The sequence below is a fragment of the Ruditapes philippinarum genome, unplaced genomic scaffold (genome assembly GCF_026571515.1).
Source record: "Ruditapes philippinarum isolate M1 unplaced genomic scaffold, ASM2657151v2 ctg892_1_1_1_1, whole genome shotgun sequence".
Lineage (NCBI taxonomy): Eukaryota > Metazoa > Mollusca > Bivalvia > Venerida > Veneridae > Ruditapes > Ruditapes philippinarum.
Window position 1 is genome coordinate 238693 of NW_026856277.1, and position 20337 is coordinate 259029.

At 32.4% G+C, this 20337-nt stretch overlaps 2 protein-coding genes across 4 annotated transcripts in view; one reads left to right on the forward strand and one right to left on the reverse strand.

Moving 5' to 3' along the window:
• The window catches only part of LOC132746064 (microprocessor complex subunit DGCR8-like), a 28036-nt gene extending 16503 nt beyond the window's left edge, over positions 1-11533 (reverse strand). The window contains exons 1-7 of one of the 3 annotated variants that reach the window (XM_060735129.1): positions 11424-11533; positions 3943-5493; positions 3018-3160; positions 2438-2573; positions 1876-1941; positions 1237-1306; positions 898-967 (exon numbers count right to left, since the gene is read on the reverse strand). In XM_060735129.1, coding sequence (XP_060591112.1) covers positions 898-967; positions 1237-1306; positions 1876-1941; positions 2438-2573; positions 3018-3160; positions 3943-5344 — 1887 coding nt within the window. In that variant the 5' untranslated portion in view covers positions 5345-5493; positions 11424-11533. Of the gene's footprint in view, positions 1-897; positions 968-1236; positions 1307-1875; positions 1942-2437; positions 2574-3017; positions 3161-3942; positions 5753-11402 lie in introns of those variants that run through there. The other 2 variants (XM_060735127.1, XM_060735126.1) reach the window with 2 other exon arrangements.
• A 4996-nt stretch (positions 11534-16529) lies between these two features.
• On the forward strand, positions 16530-19614 carry LOC132746065 (cytochrome c oxidase subunit 6A, mitochondrial-like). Its single transcript, XM_060735130.1, has 3 exons — positions 16530-16698; positions 18516-18661; positions 19303-19614. Exons 1-3 carry the CDS (start codon positions 16605-16607, stop codon positions 19402-19404), a joined length of 342 nt encoding a protein of 113 aa, XP_060591113.1. The 5' UTR covers positions 16530-16604; the 3' UTR covers positions 19405-19614.
• Positions 19615-20337: the final 723 nt, after the last annotated feature.

Genomic DNA, 20337 nt, shown 5'->3' on the forward strand with positions numbered 1-20337 from the left:
TTGGTTAGTCGAACTTGAAGGGACTTGCGTAAAAAATTCGAGACATCAGGACCTCGACTCATGAATCGGTCTCTATTTCATAACAAAATTTTGACGCGTTGACGTATACAAGGAAGTTACAAAAGGCGTAACAATAGGAAAGGGCGATAACTTAACCAGCTTTTGGTAAATATTTGGCGTGTGATTATCATGCGACACCGGGTCACGGAAGTTCTCAAGTGTAGTTCTTACTATTTACTTTCAATAACCACAATGTCAATTTGAATGGTAGCAATTAAGGCATTTTATCACACATTTAAACGAAATCAATACAAAGGCTGTATGACAACACGGCTGTGTAATTAACACCTGTCATCAAAGTTGATTGGAAATCGTCTTTGCGGCAAGATAAGGTTAGAACAATTTCTCAAGATTGAAGAAGTAAAAAAAATCAAAGGACTTCGACTTATTTGTGGTAAATTGTACTCAATTTATTCTATATGGACCATAAAAAACTTCTACACATCGAAAAATTTGACACATAAAATTTCGACTCATAATAGATTTTTATAAGGAATATATAGGGGAAAAATCAAGATTTTCATTTTACTTCGACACATCAAGAAAATCGACTAATCGAAGTTCGACTCATAGAAGTTCTACTGTATTTCTTTCTTAACTTTTGCATATTTTTCCATTTTAAAGTGCTCCAGTTGATCTGTGTAGAATTTCAAATTTTATATTTTAAGGGTTTTGGACTAGTAATGGTAAGCTCTATGGACAAACTGTTATGGCTATCTACCACTATTTGCATATGTAACTGTAAAAAATATAAGCATATAAAACAAATATAAACAGGTAGAAAAATGAAGGTGGAAAAAACAACTAAATTATAACAAAAGTAAGAAATAGTTTTACCAGAGTTGGCATGTTAGCTATTTTTTTCTTTCTCTCTTCAACCAAATGTGCTCTTTTCTCTCGCCAAGTCCTGAATACAATTAAAATATAATAGATTATAACAGTCTGGAGGAACATTTCATAATTCTTTTTTAATGCAATTTAAGTTAAAACAAAGATGCAAAGGTCATAATGTGACTTTCTGGCTTTATTGGTGGCAGAAAATTATGGGTGCCCTTGAAACAGAATTTTTAAAATTTACCTTACAATCACTGCCACATTGATTAGAGCTTATGCATAAGATACTTATTTTACCATTATTATAATAAACAAAAATAAGAACATTCAGAATTAACTTACTTGAATTTTTTTACAGTAACTGTTCGGAAGTTGAACAACCCGTTACAATATTTGTTTAACTCTTTTGGAGCTGTAATAAAGGACAAAATGAAACATTTAACAACATTAATTTATAAATCTAAACTTTAACACTCCCTTTTTGTATGAGTAAAAATAAATAAAAATAAATTTACAAAACAGTTCTAAAATCTTGCTCTTATATAATACACAAGTATTTAAAATGAGATTCTTTTATTTCAATAACAAGTTTTTAAACAAGAATCAGGGGCATCTGTGGCTGAGTGATTATGGTCATTGACTTTGAACCACTTGTCTCTCTTGGACGAAGATTCAAATCCCGCAAGGGACTTTGGATTCTTTCATGGTAGGAAGTGTTCCAGCTAGCTTACGAAATGTCTGTGGTACTACTCAGGATGCCCGTTTGTGCCAGAAATAATGCATGGTGTGGGCACCCAAGGTCTTCCTCCACCAGTAAAGCTCACAAGTTGCCATATGACCTCTTCTGTGTTGGTATGATATAAAACCCCACCAAAAATTCCAAACAGACAGCAACAAAAAATACAAATCATTTAGTTCATTTTTTACAGTGCTTTTAATTGAAAGAAAAATAGTGAATAAAATATGTAATATATATATTACCTAGGGTGATAATCTTATCAGCATCATCTGCCCTCTTGATTACAGGCTTCGGCATTATTTCTTTCTCTGCAAGTAATAACAAATATTTATCTTTTTTTATTAGTATTGTTTCAATTTCTTTCCTTTCCTTTTCAGATTAAAACAAAGTCATAACCAATCCTTAATGAACTCAAAGTAAAAAAGTTCTGTCAAAATATCAAAAATTTGGTTGTGTGTAATACATATAACATATTACATATTAATTTGAGTTCAAAACTGATTCCAATGGGCTTGCACATGGCTAGACTAGGCTAGGGCCTTGTCTTATATCTATAGGTTAAACAGTTGTATAGTGGTGAAATAGAATTCAGTCTTGCACCCTACAATGCATAATAATCTTTTCATATATAAAACACAATCATATTACAAGATCAAATCACAAGAACTATATAAGTATGAAATTAACTATGATTGTCATGATTGTGTAAGAAGGCAAAAAGGGATAAATTACTAAATAGCCTGAATGATATAAGAAAACATAAAAAAACAAGTTTTAAAACAACATAAACAATAATGCTCTGACCAGAAGTTTCTCCACCTTCATCTTTATTTACACCATTGGTCATCTTTTCTGCTGCCTCTTTCTCTTCTATTTTCTCCTTTTCTAGTTGACGGCGATATTGCAAGCATGGAATTGCACTTAAAGGAATTTCATGGCCCTGAAAAAAGTTAATGAAATGTTGTTTTTTTAGAAATATTTGAACTAAAATAGACTTTTCTTGTGGCTTCATGAATCAACATTAATCATGCACAACTGCCACTTGTCATTTGTTTTCCTTGTCTTAAACAAAAGCTGGTTTACAACATGTAAGCATCCATTAATCATGTTACAAACTATAGATAGTGTTTTGGTTGGTTCTGGCTATTTAAGTGATATTCTCCGAAACTGGAAAGATGATTTTGGCTAACCTTGGCTAGACTAGCTTGCACATAGTGGAGTCTGACCGACTGTAAACTACTGGTACCTTAATTATTGTATTTTGATATCAAAATCCCTTAAACTCCAAATGGACTGCTCTAAATTAAAATCAGGTCTAATACATTACTCAGATTCAGCAGGTGAAGTGTATATTATACTGAGAAACAAAACTTTATTTTCTTACCCTTGAACTACCTGCACCTATATTGTATGGACGGGCAAATGTACAAACTCTGGATTCCTTGTGAAGATAGACTGGCATTCCACAGTTGTGAGAAATCACTATCCATCCAGCAGGGAGCACCTCGAATGGGTTAATACCCTTTTCTACATTATATTTCATGAATAAAATATACAAAACTAGAAACTGTAGAAATACATGATGTTTTCAAGCTAATTACCATAAATAATTGCCTTAACATTTGATAATTATAATGTATTTATGTTTAAGTACACTGCATTGCACTTTAAACATTAATGTAATAGTGTATTCAGTTTTGTGTCTGTACTTGTGCCTTTATTTATATTACCATAAAGACATAAAATTTCATTGCTTTAAATATAAGAAAGAAAAAAAACTGAAGTTAAAAAGATTCCTGTCAAAGGTTACTGAAACTCAATGTCTGATACGATTCAGGATTAAACAATGATAAATGAATATCAAACCACACAAAAGATATAAAAAATCCACTGTCCAACACCTTCTCAATAAACTTATAATAAATCATTATCTATTCACATTAAAGCGGCCTTCAGCTTCCTATAGGTTAAATATGTTATTTTTTAGATAGATTGTCAAATCAAAATAAATTAATGTTGAAAATGAAAATTGCCATAGATAAAATACATTTAAGGAAACCCCTTAATATCTCTAATTTTCTGGTTTGTTCTCCACATGTAAAGCGGACGATTTGGAATCCAATCTTCTATTTTTAGAAACTAATGTCACTGGTAAGCTATAAATAGCTGTTTTGAAGATTGCTTAGCAGTGATAAGATGCATTTTTCAAAGATAAAATTACTGAAATACTTAGTTTGAATCAACACAGAATTACTTTTCAAACAAAAATTAAAGCTGAAAGCCCTTTTAAACAACAGCAAAAAAAGTACCTTCCAAGATGAACTTCTCATTGGCAATAAACTCTCCATCTTTCAAATCTGCTTTTTTCTTTGCTTTTATTTCTTCCTTTGTAAGACCTTCTTCCAGCCAGTTATGAATTTCATCATCGTCTACATCATCTTCATCTTCCTCATCAAAGTCATCATAATCATCCTCACCAGGGTCTTCAACTTTTTCCACCTCATCATCATCATCATCAATGTTCTCATCCTCATCATTTTCATCTTCATCATTGCTTTCCTTACAGTTGTCTTCTTCAAAGTCTAAAACATTTGATTCATTATCAAAGTCCTCTATTTCATTCTCTGATTCTGTTGCATAATTGACTGGTGTTCCTTCAGCAATTTTATTTTCAGACTCCTTTTCCTGAACCCCATCTGTAATTTGTTCATTGGGTTGCTCTATTCTTTTTTGAATATCTCCTGTTTCTATAGGTGAATCAGCCTTTTCCATATTAATTTCTATGAGTTTATCTGAACCTTCACCAGTGCAAACCTTTCTCTCAGCTTCAGAAACATTATTTAAAGCCATTACTTCTGTTTTTGATTCAACTGTCTCCTTATCTGACATACTTACTTCCTTGTGTGTACTTTCGACCTTTGTGGTTTCCATTGAGCCACTTTTATGTTCATCTACAAACGTAATGACTTTTCCATCTTTATCAGAAGCATTTTTACATTGATCAATCTGAATGTCTTCAAATTTCTCACAATTGTTTGGTTCTTCGGATGATATTCTTATTTTTTTATGAGGTGGTTCTTTCACTGTTTCTTCATTTTCTTTCTCCATCAAATCTGATTGAGTATTAGTGTTTATAAACTTTAAGGGGCATTTTCTAACTTTATTTTCTACATCTGAATCTTTTCTACATGAATCATCATTGTTAGGTTTGGGAATTTTTCTTTCGAGATTTTTCTTACGCTTTGCTTTAATTTCATTAAAGTTTGGACTAGGTTCCCTTAAATTTGATTCATCTTCTATTCTCTCTTTAATCTCAATATTTATTTGAATGGTTTCATCCTCTTTTTTAGCAGAATCTTTATTTTGAGTAACTTTATGATTTAAATCATCATCAACATTCATCTCAGTATCAATGCACTCATTAACCTCATCCTTGGCAACAGTCATAGTTTCACTATCATCTTTTCCCAATACAAGCTCCAAACTTGTCCTTCCATCAGAAGTCTCTGCAGCACCTCCATCAATGTGACCTAAGTCTGCCCTCAAATTATTCTGGGCGGACATAAGGACCTCAGATGGGGCACTAAATGTGGGTGGACTAAATGGCAAGGCTTTTTCATCTGGTATGTAATCTACATCCATCAAACTGTCCAATGTACTGTCAAAGCTAAGAGCTTCTGTGTTGAACATTTCACTTGTGTCATTTTCCATCTTTTAAAGCTTAATAATACATTAAATTTTACTGCTCTTTGTTGAATTCTGGTGTATATAAAAAAGGAAAACAGTTAAAATATTGAACAGTTCCTACTAGTATATTTTTGTCCATATCTTCCACTTCCAAATGAATACCTGGTACAGGCCTGGAAAACAAAAGTAGATGTTCATCCAATGTCAAAAGCCTACACAAGAAGGTGTAACCTGAAGTAATGTTACACATTCTATCTAGTGCAATTAACAATGAATCGTTACAAACATTTCAGCATTCAGAGATACCCTCTTATCAGCACCATGGGTAGCTTGAACCTAATCAATAAAAAAACATGTTGGTTACTTCAAAGTCAGTAACTTTCAAATGAACACGAAATGACCAAATTAAATAAAACAATGAACAAAACTAAGTAAATGCCACAATAAACACAAATGATGAACAATATGATGAAATGATAAAATATATTGACCTGCCAAAACTAGATTGTGAAAGATGTTCGTTCATGGTCAGAATCTTGCTTCTAAGGGAGAGATATTGCCCAAACACAAAATAGCACAATATCTCAATGCGTAGTACAATTAGTTGGAATAGGTGTTTAGTTAGGTGACAAGTTATGGGGAAGAGATGAACGAAAAGGTGACATGTTGACAATGACATTTATAATTTTACAGATGAAACTCAGACATAAAATTCAAAACCAACAATAAACAAATAAAATTTTAGTTAATCTATCTTCAGTATAGCTCAAGCAAATTTTGCCCTTTCCGTTTTGTCACTGCAAACACTTTTAACAGTCCTACGCATAAACCCTCCCAGCTTGCTGAATCTCAGTAAGGGCTTATCAGCTAGTAAATCACTATTAACTGTATATCTCCCATTAACACGTCAACTGAGTTGAGAGTCTTGTCATTATTAATTGGCCCTCTGTATTCTTATCTAATGGCCCTAACGTTGAAGGATCAAATTTCTGAACATACTCTAACTTTTATGATGTTTTTTTCTCTGGGTCTGCGGCCCAAGTGAAATGTGAAACTTTTAGCAATAATTTGAATTATTTGTAAATATTATACTTAATATCACAAGATAAATTTTAGCTACTAAATGAATTATATGTTAGGATATACCTTTATAAGTGATAATCATCTTCGTAATTAATAACCTTCCATAGTAAAGTGTCACTGTTCAGTGTTACTCATGTAATTACTGAGTGAACTGCCTACCCACCCCCACCCCAATAAAAAACCGCTAAAAAACAAAAAGAAAACAAAAACATTGTATTTACTGCAATTTTAGTGCAAGACTCTTAACTAAGTGACCAGGTAAGTGATATTTGTATTATTAGCTCAACTATATCAAATATATGGAGAGCTGTCCTACTCATCATGGCTTGTAAGCCGGAGCCAGCGTACATACTTTAAATTAATGCTTATATGCAGTAAACATTTTATCTCTAACTTTTTTATTAGCTCATCTGAGGATTATGTCCGTGCGTCAAAAATTTCTTTAAACAACTTCTTCTCCTAAACCACGTAGCCAAATTTGTTGAAACTTTGCAGTAGTGTTCCTTGCATAAGGCTCTACCATGTTCAAAGAATAAAATTCCATGCAGAACTTTGGTTGCCATAGCAACCGAAAAAAAAACCTTATAAAATGTTCTTTTAAAAAATCCAAAGAGCTAGAGCTTAGATATTTGGCATGAAACATCTTATACTGAGTGTCTATCAAGTTTGTTCAGATCAAATCCCTGGGGTAAAAATTAGCCCCGTCCCGAAGGGTCATTAATATTTTCCTTATAATATTATTATGTACACATGTATTCCTTATGATCATACACATCATGTGATAAGGTGTTAAACTCAAAAACCAGTATTTCCAGAACTATATCCCCTTGAACATATAATTTTCCATAAAATAATGTTATTTTTTTCTCTTTCTATTTGACTTACACTTCGAATATGTGTTCCTTACCATCAACTACATCATTTGTGACAATGTTGTTAACTCTAGCACCAATATTTTCAAGAATTATCTCCCCATGAACTCATTTTTTTCCTAAAAAAAATGTTACCTTTTTACTTACTTCTTTATTTCTTAAGGTATCTACTTCTAACTTAAAAATATATGTTCATTATACATGTGTGACAAGATTCATAACTCTAGCATGAATATTTCCAGAATTATTTCCCCTTTGAACTTAGATGTTTTTATGCCCTGAAGGGTGGCATATTAAAGTTGAACCATCCGTCTGTCTGTCTGTCAGTCCGTCAGGCTTTATACATATAGACAGTGGAGGTAGTGTCCGCTCTGAAACTTCAGTATGCATGAAAGTATTAATTTTTCTTTCATATATGAAAAAACCATAAATGTATGGTGAATCGCGAACAAGACTCGGGTTCCTACGACTAAGGTCAAGGTCACTGTGGGGTTCAAACTTTGTCATTTTTTATGTTATATAAATATAGAAGGTGGTAGTCCTGTCCGCTCTAAAAACTTCAGTATGCATGAAAGAATTTTAATTTCTCTTTCATATATTAAACAACCATAAATGTATGGTGTGTCACGAACAAGACTCGGGTTCCTACGACTAAGGTCAAGGTCACTGTGGGGGTTCAAACTTTGTCATTTTTTATGTTATATAAATATAGAAGGTGGTGGTCGTGTCCGCTCTGAAACTTCAGTATGCATTTTTCTTTCACATATTCAATAACCATAGATATATCGTGTGCCACGAACAAGACTCATGTCTCTACAACTAAGGTCAAGGTCACTGTGGGGGTTCAAACTTTGTCAATTTTGATGTTAATATACATATAGGCAGAGATGGTCGTGTCTGCTCTAAAACTAATATGAATAAAAGGATTATATTTTTTATTTCGCTTATGAAATTATCATAAATGTATGATGTGTTGCGCTTTAGACCCGTGTTCCTACGCCTTAGTTCAAGGTCAATGCTGGGGTTTAAACTTTTTCAATATTTATGTTATATACATATAAATGGTGGTTATTGTGTCCGCTCTGTAACTTCCATACATGAAAGTTTCAATTTTTTAAAAAAAAATATTAAGTCACCATAGATGGACAATTTGTTGTGAACCTAACCCAGGTTTTTTTGTCTAACTTAAAGGTCACTGCTGGGGTTCGAACTATGTCAATTTTTACCACCACACTTAACATGTTATAGGTGGTTTATAACTAGAATCTTTCGAGGCATTTGTCACGTTCTGTGACAGCTCTTGTTTATATATTATTTTTGTATATTGATATTTTTTGCACTTCAAAATATGTTTCTTAACACTTATATTAGGTGCGAATAGATTTATAACTCTAGCTGTATTTTGGAAATTATCTCCATTTCATTTTTGAACTTGGAATTTAGTGAAAATTCATATATTTCTAAGTATAATCTTTGTTATTAGAAATGATATCTACTCTAGACTTAAAATAATTGTTCTTAGTCATTACTTACATCATGCATGACAAGGTTCATAACTCTAGCATCTTTATTTCAAGAGATATTTTCTCTTTGAACTTATAACTTTACTATAAATTTAAAGGTCATCAACTTTTTACTATTTTCTGCTTTTTTGCAATTGGTATAGTAAAAGTGATTTAGTATTTTGTATGGAAGTCAAAATACTACTTTGTTTACATTTTGCTACCTTTTTTACAATTTTTTTTTCACATTCAGAGATCTTTTTTCTACCAAATTGAATGAAAGTAATTTACATTAGTATTTTTATTGTGATCACAGGGACTCGGCACAGTGTTGGGGTAGAGTAAAAAGCAATTTTAGAAAAAAATACTTGTAATTTTTTTTTTCTCTAAAATTAATTTTACCCTTCACTATCCCAACACGGAACTGAGTCCCTGTGATTGTGAGTTGTAAGTGATTAAAAACCTTTTTTTAATGTAATCCAGTCTTTTTAGTCTTTAACTCTTATTAAAAATTGAATGTACCTATGAAAATCTTCGTTTTCCTTATATCTGAAATGTTCTCTATATCCTACAGCTTAAACTATACATTCTTGAAACATGATAGGATCATAAAACATTCAAGGGTGCTGCTATCAGTGATACTGTGACAAGCCATGTAATTATAATTAAATGCTCATCACTGGCCAGAGATAGCAAATTTTTGGGGAAAACTGGAAATATTGGGCTTATGCGTAGGACTGTTAACGGCAAGCAGAAAATCACGGGGGACATACTATGATCAGTCACAGCGACAAATAAAAAAAAATGTACAAAAAAAAACCGACTACAAAAAAGTCAAATACACAAGTAATCAAACTTCAGCATGAATGAAGTCTTACTCTTAAGTTATACAAGAAAATTTTAATCCACAATCAAAATGCAAAAATTATTCTTAATAATATGTCAATAACTGACTAAACAATTAACAACAGTTTTTTTTTTCTGACCTGTAAAAAAATGGTGGAAGTCAATTTTGAGTTTTGGCACTTCTTTGACGACTCAGTTTAAATAGCAGTGACTACATGTGTGTAAACATCAAAGATTGACAGATTCTTTTGAATAGCCGACTAGTCACTTGTCAGAGGTAATCTTTGGTGTAAATTTTGTACATATTATTTAACAATGGAAACATTATATTCCATTTATTTATGGATGTTATTTTTTTTCGCGTGTTTATAAATTATATTGTGTATTTTAGCACTATGGAATTTCCAAATCAACAATAAATTTTGGTAACATAAACAATTAAAAATTTTAAAGTGGCAAATGTTGCGTGTGTTTTTTTTTTTTTTACAGACTTAAATTATATCTGCTTGTAAACTAATAAATTGATTAGTGGTCACCTAAGGCACGTCATGGTGACAATCTAGTCCAATATATTAGACGTTACAGGCTTGGTATAGTTTATGTCGGTCAAGTCTGACATCTAATAGTCATTGCTCAAAAACGCATAGCATCATAAAATTTTTTAAAAATGTCTATTGTCTTGCCTTTCAAGCTTTATTCAAAAGCTTATCTTCTTTTCTTTCAATTTCATGCTCAATCATACACAAAAACTCTCAAACAATGTACTTATCAATTTAAAATAAAATATAAACATCAATCTATTTTTGTCTATCAGTCATACTGGTTAAGCAAGGTGCTTTACAGATTGATTTCAAATTTTTGAACGGAAAAATATATTCGAACACGCTGACGGTGCATGGGCAATTTTTTCGTTAAAAAATATTCCGTTAGAATGTTCTGACTCAGTTAAACGCTTGCATTTGAATTAGCCAATCAGATTTCGCGCACTGTATGGCCGCCATTTGTTTATCGGCTGTAAAAGGAATTTAAATACACTAGAGAATTTAATCATGATTTTTTGGATGTGACAGTTTAATTATTTTGACAAAAGGTATTTATTTTTTAGTTTTGTTCATAAATAGGTCAAAACTAATGTAAATTCACGCTGTCTTAATCGTTTTTCGTTCCGCCCGATTTTCTGGCGGAACATGCTATGGGTTTTTGAGCAATTTCGATATGACGTTGCTTTGCCCAGAAGCAAAAATATCTCAAAGCGATGTCATATTTATAGGAATAGGTGACAATCCACCCACATAAAAGATGACTTTGGAAAAAACAATAAAGTTGTACTGAATATTCCATTAATGTCAATTTTGTGGACCAAGAGGCAGGATAAATAGGGGGTTAAGTGTCTTGAGGGGTGAAGTGACTTCAAAATATAAGGGGGTTAAGTGTCTGGGGGGTGAAGTGTCTTGCTACCGCCGTACCGGATAATTTCATAGTTTGAAAGTCTTGGCACTTTCATTTTTTTATTGTTTTACATTTATCGCAAAATGTTAAAGCGGATTTGACTCATGTAAATGGAAGATAGATAGTTTACGGACAAGGATAAGGCCGAGAGAACATGGAAAGCTGAAAGGTGTCTACAGTGAAGTTCAGTCTGAAAATCATGGCTTCCGAGAGAAACAGCCGACATGCAGTTGGTACAGATATAATGAATAACACATTTCCATTTCACTTGTTCTTCTTAAAAAATCCTAATACTAACATGATTTGCAAATAATTAATAAATTAAACTACATTTGTTTGGAGTCAGCTAACCTGCATTTCCGTTTTTTCAAAACCCGAAATGATTCTCTTTCAGCGGAAAGGCCGACTAATTACCGACAAACACTCCGGCCTTTGACGGTCTCCGGAATCCAGTTAAAGTTTTTATTGATTGATTTAAAGTGGCATACATACGATTAATAAAAAATAAAGTTTCCTTTTAAAAGGAAAGGCTTGCACAGTTGTGCCTTCATCCCAACCCTTTAAAATTGTTCTTTTTTTGGGGGGTTCAATTTATTATCACATTTTTTGTTTGTTTATTTAGTTGTTTTTTTTCTTGGAAAACCGAATATTTTTTTGTCCAAACGATTTAGATCTATTCTCTATTGTATAAAACTAATAAAGAAAATGATCAATCGTAAAAATATTAACGTGATACTGAAGGATAACAAGTGTGCACATCTCATTTCCCCTTTTTCGCAGCGAAATCATTCCTTTGCTTTATAGACAAGTAAATGCACTAAAATACTTCGTTACGTGGTACCAATTAATAAGCATGTATCAACTGAACTATGATACATAGATCAGCACGTGGCAAGGTTAATGATATGCATGGGCTATTTTTAGATTACCTCACCAAGAAGTTGAATTGCGTTCAGTAGATCTAAATATAACTCGATCATGCGTGATTTGGTAAGCAGGACGGAATATTAATACTACAGTCACCATTCTCTATTGTATAAAACTAATACAGACAAAAAAACAATTATAAAAGAAACTAACTTTTGCGTCTTGAAAAACAAATGAAACGGAACAATTTCGTTTATAATTTATTACGGTTTAAACCGATAAATCAAGTAAAAAATAGAAATCCTATTTATATACACAAACTGGGATTACCGAAGTAACTAAAATAGCTTAGATTTCCGTAATATTACTCCGCAGTATAACGGAATCGCCCGAATTGTCACGATTGCAATCGGAACTACATCGGCTATTATCATTAATCCGAAGACTGACGGAAAAGGCCGAAAAGTTGCGATTGGCACAATTGCAGCTGGTTTCCCGTGCAATCATGCACCAACAGATGTAAGCAGGAAACCACCTAACCGGAACAAGTTTTCCAGGCCAAAAAAGGGAAAAAGCTCGAAAAACAAAACATAATTTTCATCCAAGGCGTAAATTTATAAATAATTTATTTGATTGGAACCATAAATCAAAGTGACTGTAGGGTAAAAAAAATAATCAATATATATTTTTTTTAACTTTTATTTTTATATGAAGTTTGATCCACAATGGTTTTTGAAAAAACAAAATCATTGTCAGCGCGTCACATTTTTAGTGGTTACGTCACGTATATAATGATTACGTCACATATCTAAATATAGAACGTCAAACAGTGATTTTATAGCATAATAACACACACTTTCGGTTCCTCTATGTTCAATAGGGAAAAATGCGGGTCGTGTTAGAATTATGTACAATATGCCCGAGAATAGACGTCGATGCAACTCCTATGAACATTGCCATTAGAAAAAAATTGTTATGAAACAGGTGCAACACTGATAAATTCATATAGTTCATTTGTGTATGGAGATGGAAATGTAGTGAAACACATGTGCCAACGTGATGGAATTCATCATAATACAAGACGATCTAGTGCGTTGGTAAGGTGTATTAACAAATCGCTGGCTATTGTAAAGACGAAACAAGCAATGACTGGTAGATATCATACAGATACACAGAACACAAAACGTCAAAAACAACAGAAAAATGGGTATTGGCAATTCCGAACAGAACCTAAAATCTTTGGATCTCTGTGTCAAATATGTGGTAGGAACAATCGTAAAATTGTTGACTGTAGATACCGTGAATGGTAGGAAAAAGCAGACAGGCACGTGTTTATTAATCAATTTAATACAGATAGCATATTTATAAATCTTTGTAGCAAATGCAATTTAGAGCAATGTAAATGCGATTGCCTTAGTATCAGTTAAATCACCAAATACTAATGACAATGATATTTATTATAGTAATTTATGTAACAAATTTGTTACAGAACAGAGCAATTCCGATTCCGTTCCGGTAAATTAAAAAAGTACTTATGATTATTACAACTTTGTAAACAATTGTAATTCGGAACAATTATCCTCTGAACTAAGAATTATTTTTGCACATACATGTAAAAGATTAAATGAGTTAGGATCTACTATTTAATTTTCAAAACAGAAAATTTCAAATCACTTGAAGAACAACTGAACAAAAAACTTCAAATGCATAATTTTATTATTGATGAAATCACCCCATTCCAAGTAAAACTACTTATTGCCAATTTCAATTTTGCCAACCATACCAACATTTTTTGAAAAGCATATTGCATCACAATTACACAGTTATATATACGAAACTAATATCATTTGTGAAAGTCAGTCGGGTTTCAGAAAAAATATTCTTGTCAAACAACTCTAATACGACTCACAGAATCCTTCCTTAACTAAAAGAATAAAAATGTTACAAAACAACGATTTTTCACCAAAATTAGATGAAAGACCACATGTTAACAAGGAAAAACTAGATTTTGGGTAATTCCCAAGTTTTTCATCATTTTTTGTAAACTAAAAAAATTAAAAATGTTTCAAAACAACGATTTTTCACCAAAATTAGGTGAAAGACCACATGCTTACATGGAAAAACTAGATTTTTGGTAATTGCCAAGTTTTACATCATTTTTGTTAACCCTTTACCTCATATATACGCGAAACACCACCCCCTGTTTTAGGCCTCAAATAGTGAAAAAATGTCCTATTTGGGCCCCAAACACATGTCTTCGTTTGAGAAATGTTGCTAAAAAAAGTGAGCACTTTTTCGGCGGGTTGCCAGAAGGGGGATGTGCCCCCTTCTGTTTGGGGGTTTGAAGGGGGCGGTAGTCCCCCTGATCGCCAAGAAAATTTTGGACTTGTGAGAGGCTAACAATGACCCCAGGTCGATCATAAGGTAACGTGTAACAAACGCTGAAAAGTCTTTGACTCTATCTCAATCCCTTGAGAAGTTGCAGCACTTTGAACTAAATTTTGACGGGAAAAAATCAAGGCAAAATAGTGATTTTTGGCAATTTTGAGACGTCCCGTCGTTGCCATGGTAACAGGAAATTTAAGACTGTGCAAACTGTCGTTACAGAGGCAATGGTCCAGTCAACATTGGTGCCAATTTTGATTAGTATTGAAGCATTTTTCATAGCTTCATAGCAGTTTGAACTTGTAACAGGAGGCTTTTCAATGAAAAAGGCCATTTTTCACAATATGCTCATGAAAGGGTTAATGATTTAGATGAGGGTTGTTTGATAGGCACAGTATTTTTAGACCTGAAGAATGCATTTGATTTGGTAGATTACAACATATTGTTGCATAAGTTAAAATTGTACACATTTTCAAACACCTCAATTAAACTCTTCAAATCATATCTTGAAAGTAGAACAAAGTTTATCAAATATGGAAATAGTCATTCAAATAGTGGAACAGTGAAATCAGGGGTCCCTCAAGGGCCTATATTAGGTCCTTTACTTTTCATTTTCTACGTTAATGATATGCCATTTAATACAACACACTCTTACATAGACATTAATGCTGACGATACTACTATGCATGCATCAAAATAAAAAAATTGAAGTGATTCAGAGAACTCTGCAATGAGATGTTGATAATATAAGCAAATGGTGTAAATTAAACAACATGGCAATAAATCCGAAAAAGACCACTTGTATGGTAATAGGGTCAGAAAATAAATTAAAATCCAAACCTTCTTTAGATATAAATATAGAAGGTTCATGACTAAGTCAAACGAAATCACAGTTATTACGTATTTACTTAGATGAAAACTTAAAATGGAATGTTCAAATAAAGTACGTCTGTAATAGATTACAAAAACAAATTGTTCTCTTAAAGCGTATATCGTACTTTTTATCCGCTGAAATGAAAGAAATGTTTTACAATGATTATAATTTACCTTGTTTTGATTATTGTTGTATTATATGAAGTACTTATAATAAAACTGAATTTGAAAAAGGGAATAAACTGCAGAAACGCTCAGCAAAGATAATATTGTGTAAATCAGTTAAAACGCCTTCTTTACAGCTTTTCCTTAAATTAAACTGGTTAACTTTTGAAAATAGATGCACCTATCATACAGCATTTTTGTATTTAAATCTATAAAAGGGTTGACTCCTTCCTACATTTCAGATATCATAGTGTTCTCGAAAAATGAAACGTATACACTTAGATCAACTACAAATAGAAACATAATTACATGTTTACAAGATCTAATACAAAATATGTTAAAATAACTTTTAGAAATAATGCAATGCAAGAATGGAATAATTTACCTATATATATTAAAGAGTTTTCGTCTCTGTATACTTTAAAAAAATAAATATGAAAAAATATTTACTTGATATACAATTTAAATGAATCTGATGTATACATGTGTCTGTCAATTTAAATGGTTGTTGTTTATGTTTTTGATATGTGTGTACATATTTGTGGATTTCATTATCTTGTAATTGAAGGCCATATTGTAAATATTGTAAAAAAGATATGTATTTCTTAATATGTTACCTTCATGAAATAAAGTGTTTATTATTATTATTACCATAAAAGGTCTCAACCCGGTACTAGAAAGTAGTTCTTTAAAATTTTGAAGTGGCCCAATTTAATTCATCTCTAGTTAGATTGATCATAATTAAAGTGTATTTATTGCATGTGTGTAGTTTTTGTGTGTTATATGATGAAAAGTTGTTTTTGTGTATTCTCCAGGAACTCATTTGTTGGCGGAAGGATTAAAGATGTACTACCCACCAGCTGTCAGGAGTTTTTAAAGTGGTGAATTTAAACAGTGTTTCAACAGAATGAAGATTTCTGAAGAAAAAAAAGTAGATGGCTAACCTATTGTATATTGGGCATCATTGAACTTAGATAGTGTTAATGTTTAAAGTTGAAGACAGTATATAATTCATCAAGAACAGTGGAATCCAGAATTTAGCCTGAAATGTGACTGATTTACTAAAGAACAAATAGTACGAAAATTCACCGGGCCGAGTCCAAAACCGACGGTCTACGGAGATCTGGAAAAGTCGAACACCGGAGACCGTCTATTAGTAGTTCCCCGGATTAAGGATAATCAGCGAGAAGTTCCGAATGGGACAAGTACTTATCGGAATAGTGGCGATCAAAAAAGAACAAAATGCTTCTTCAACGCGCAGTTAGACCTCTTTTCAGAAAACCAGTAGCACCAACTTTAGTAAGATATGAAGGAGATTTTGCGAAGGCCATTTGTTGTAAGTGTAACGTCACTGAATGTTACTGTTTTCTAAAAGTCATGTTCTGTATGATAGATGTTTGACCTTCAGTCTTCATGTTCATAAAGTTTAAATTCACGTAGACGGTGTTTGATTGAAATGTTGTGGTTAAAACGATTTATTCCTTCTTTTATTTTTTAATATTTTTTCCAAGGAAGTTCACATTATAAGGAATTTGAAGGAAAATTTCTGATTTAAAACCTAGCTTATCTTTTCATAGCTGTCACAACGAATATTGACTATTGTTCTAAATAAAAACACAAAATGCTGTGATTGTGAGATTGAATTTTATACAAAATCACGTGCATTGACTAATCACATGGAAATGCCAATTTATGAGTATTCACATGCAATGAGTGTCTGGCATGAAATAGGGTTGGGAATGGCAGGATACACCAATTGTCAGACGACGGGCTATTCTTGTTCTAAGTAGAATTGCGAGTAAAGATAACCAGTTGCAAATCTCGTTGTATTAAAACATATGTAAAACGGTCTGACTTGTGGTATTCTGACTTGAAAATTTTGATACCTAAAATGTTAAACAATGTGTTGAAACAACTAGTCACTAGTATTTTTTCACTCGATATACCTTGGTTATTTACATTGTTCATATAGAGACTGTCAATGGGTGTATTGTAAGATTACAGAAACTAAGTGGCGAATCCCTGCCCACCTGACCTTGCTCTATCCATGAGAACACTTCTAGTTTAACAACCACCAGAATTAACAAACACCACACACCTGCTTTTTTAAGAAATTTACTTTAAAACTACAACAATATTTTATTATTTAGTAACAGAATAAGGCAGTTCTGGAAATATATGACTATTTGACTTCAGAACTCAGGAGGCTGCTAAACTAGATTATTTCCCACCGTAGTCAAAGCTCAGTAACTTTAAATATTTAAAGATACATTAAGCAATTGTAATTGCAATTTGTTTTAATAATATACAGCCTGTGAAATAAGGATTTGAAAATAGTTGTCATTAACTGTAGGCAACTAGGCCACAGGTGTTCAGCATGTAGCCATGACTTACACAGGTACACTATGCCCCCATTCCCCCTCTACAATCCAAAACCCATAAACAATTTCCAAATGTTATAAGTAGTGACAAAAATCAATTATATGGAAAAAAAAAAACATGAAGAAAAAAAAAATTAAAAGATGTATTTATAGACCTGTAGGCCTGAAAGATTACAAGAATGTTGGTCAGCATATGTACTTATGCACCTTGGGGTTTGCTTGTAGATTTATTCAGTACATTGTATTTGTAAAGTTCCAGCCCTTTACTAAGTAAAAGATTTTTAGTTTTCAACTTGTGGTGCATGTTGTCCAAAAAATATTCGATCTAGAGCCATAAGATAGATTAATCAGCACCCATGTCATATGGACACATTGCTAGTTAAAAATTTATTTAATCTGTTTATTTGTTTGCTTTTAAAAAATGTTAAAACGTCAAAAGGTGCCCTTGACTGGCGGTGGCTCTTTTTGACCTATCTGTATCATAGTGGCAAGGTAGCCCTGAGAAAAATTATAAATATAATAATATACTTTCGTTAAACATTTGTAGATAATAAGATTTTTTGAAATATCTGATTAGGCATTCACTCTGTGCACATGACACTAATTTATGAAATCACAGATTGAATTCAAATGGTCTTTGTCATATGCAAACCCTTAACAGTAACCTGGACTCACTTTTAAAGGGACTCCTCTGAGGTTTTTTGACACATGATGTCAAAACTGGAGATAATTTTACGAGATTAATGTTTAATTTTTTCCTTCTTTCTTTCAGTACGATGGGCAAAATTTTGGGCCGTCTTTGGTGTAGTTGCATTGCCAGCTAATGCAATTTTGTGGCGTATGTGCTATCATACAAGCCCTGAAGATCACTCACCTCCAGAATTCAGAGAGTATGATCATATTAGAATTAGAACGAAGGTGAGACCTATACTTTGTAATTTAGACCCAAGCTGAGGCATATAATTGTCTCTTTGTAAATAACCAGTAATGTAAAGCCTGTTAATTTGTAAATATGTAGCAAGGTGAGGCATATAATCTCTCTAAATTAGTAACTGATAACCAAGATTAGGCTGCTTTTAATTGTTTTCTTGTAAATGAGAACCAAGGTAAGGCGGCTTATAATTGTGTCTTTGTAAATTTGTCCCTGGTCAAGGGCCATGTACATTGTATAGGCACTTCACATAAGTCTGACAGTATGCCATGGTAACATTGTGTTGAAGGATGTAAATAAAGGTTTCAATTAAAAAAATTCTTCACCTATTAAGTAACCTAACTATATGATATGTAGATACCTTTGGCATATTTATTTTCTGCTGTAACAATTGAAATCTTGTCTGAACTGCCCAACAGAATGTGATGAAACTTGTCATTTAAATTTGATAAAATAAGGCCTGTGGTAACTAAGGTAGTGTTGCACATCTGTAGAACATTATTTAACATGCATTGTTTAGTATTCATTCATATTGTTTTGTGTCCTTTTTACATTATCACAGCTTAAATAAACTTTTGAGGATTGTGAATATTCAAAATGAAAGAAAGACATTTTTTCTTTTTTTCAGCCATTTCCTTTCAAAGATGGTGAACATTCACTCTTACATAACGAGTATGTAAACGCCTTGAAGAGCGGCTTTGAAAAAGATTTTAATGATCTTCATCATTAAATGCAGAGATGTGAAACAAAAACAATTTTTTTCGTTTGTGAAGGAGGTCAAAAGAGAAAAAAGATATTTAATCACAAAGAAGAATCATTTAAAATTATAATTTATTCATATAGACCTGTTAGTGAAGACACCTGCAAGAATTTAAATATTTTTAAGTAAAATTTGATATTTGTAGACTTCCTCGTTTGAATAAATTTTGATTGAAAATTTTATGGCATTTTGTTCCATGATTTTACTGCATGCAATTTACTCAGAGGTGAGCTGTTGTGATAGCAGTGTGTTTGTCGTTCATCCATTATCCACAATTTCTTTAAACAATGTTTTCTGAACCACTTGATGGAATTTGATTTGCTTTACAGAAATGATTTCTCAACAAGTTATATAAATAGTTCCAATCTGATGCATAAGTAGGTCATTGAAGCTAAAAAAAAAACAACTTTAAAAATGAGATTTTAAAAACCTGTCTCTCAGAAACTACAATGCACAAAGCCTAGATATTTTGCATGATCACCTAGTGGTCCTCTAAGTTATATAAATCATGCCCCTGAGGTCAAATATGGCCGCGTCCTAGGGGTCACTTAGTTTTCATAGTAAGCTCCATGATTATTAACGTCTGTGTTAAACAATAGTTAGCGTCGAAATAATAAGGGTTACAAACCCTAATTTAGAATAATATGGTTTTCTTCAGACCGTTAATATACAACTCCACCGTGCCCGAGGGGTTTGCGCGCTCGCTTAGGAAGCGAGAGGTCTGGAGTTCAAATCCCAGTTAAGGCAACTCGTATTTTTTTCAAATTGTTTAAATCAAATAAACATTGAATTGAATATCAGTGTTGCAATTAGTCTTATAGCCAATTTACTACAATTAAAACGCTGGAAAGCATTAGTGGTACTATACAAAAACAAATTGGTTTATAATCTCACAGCCTTCAC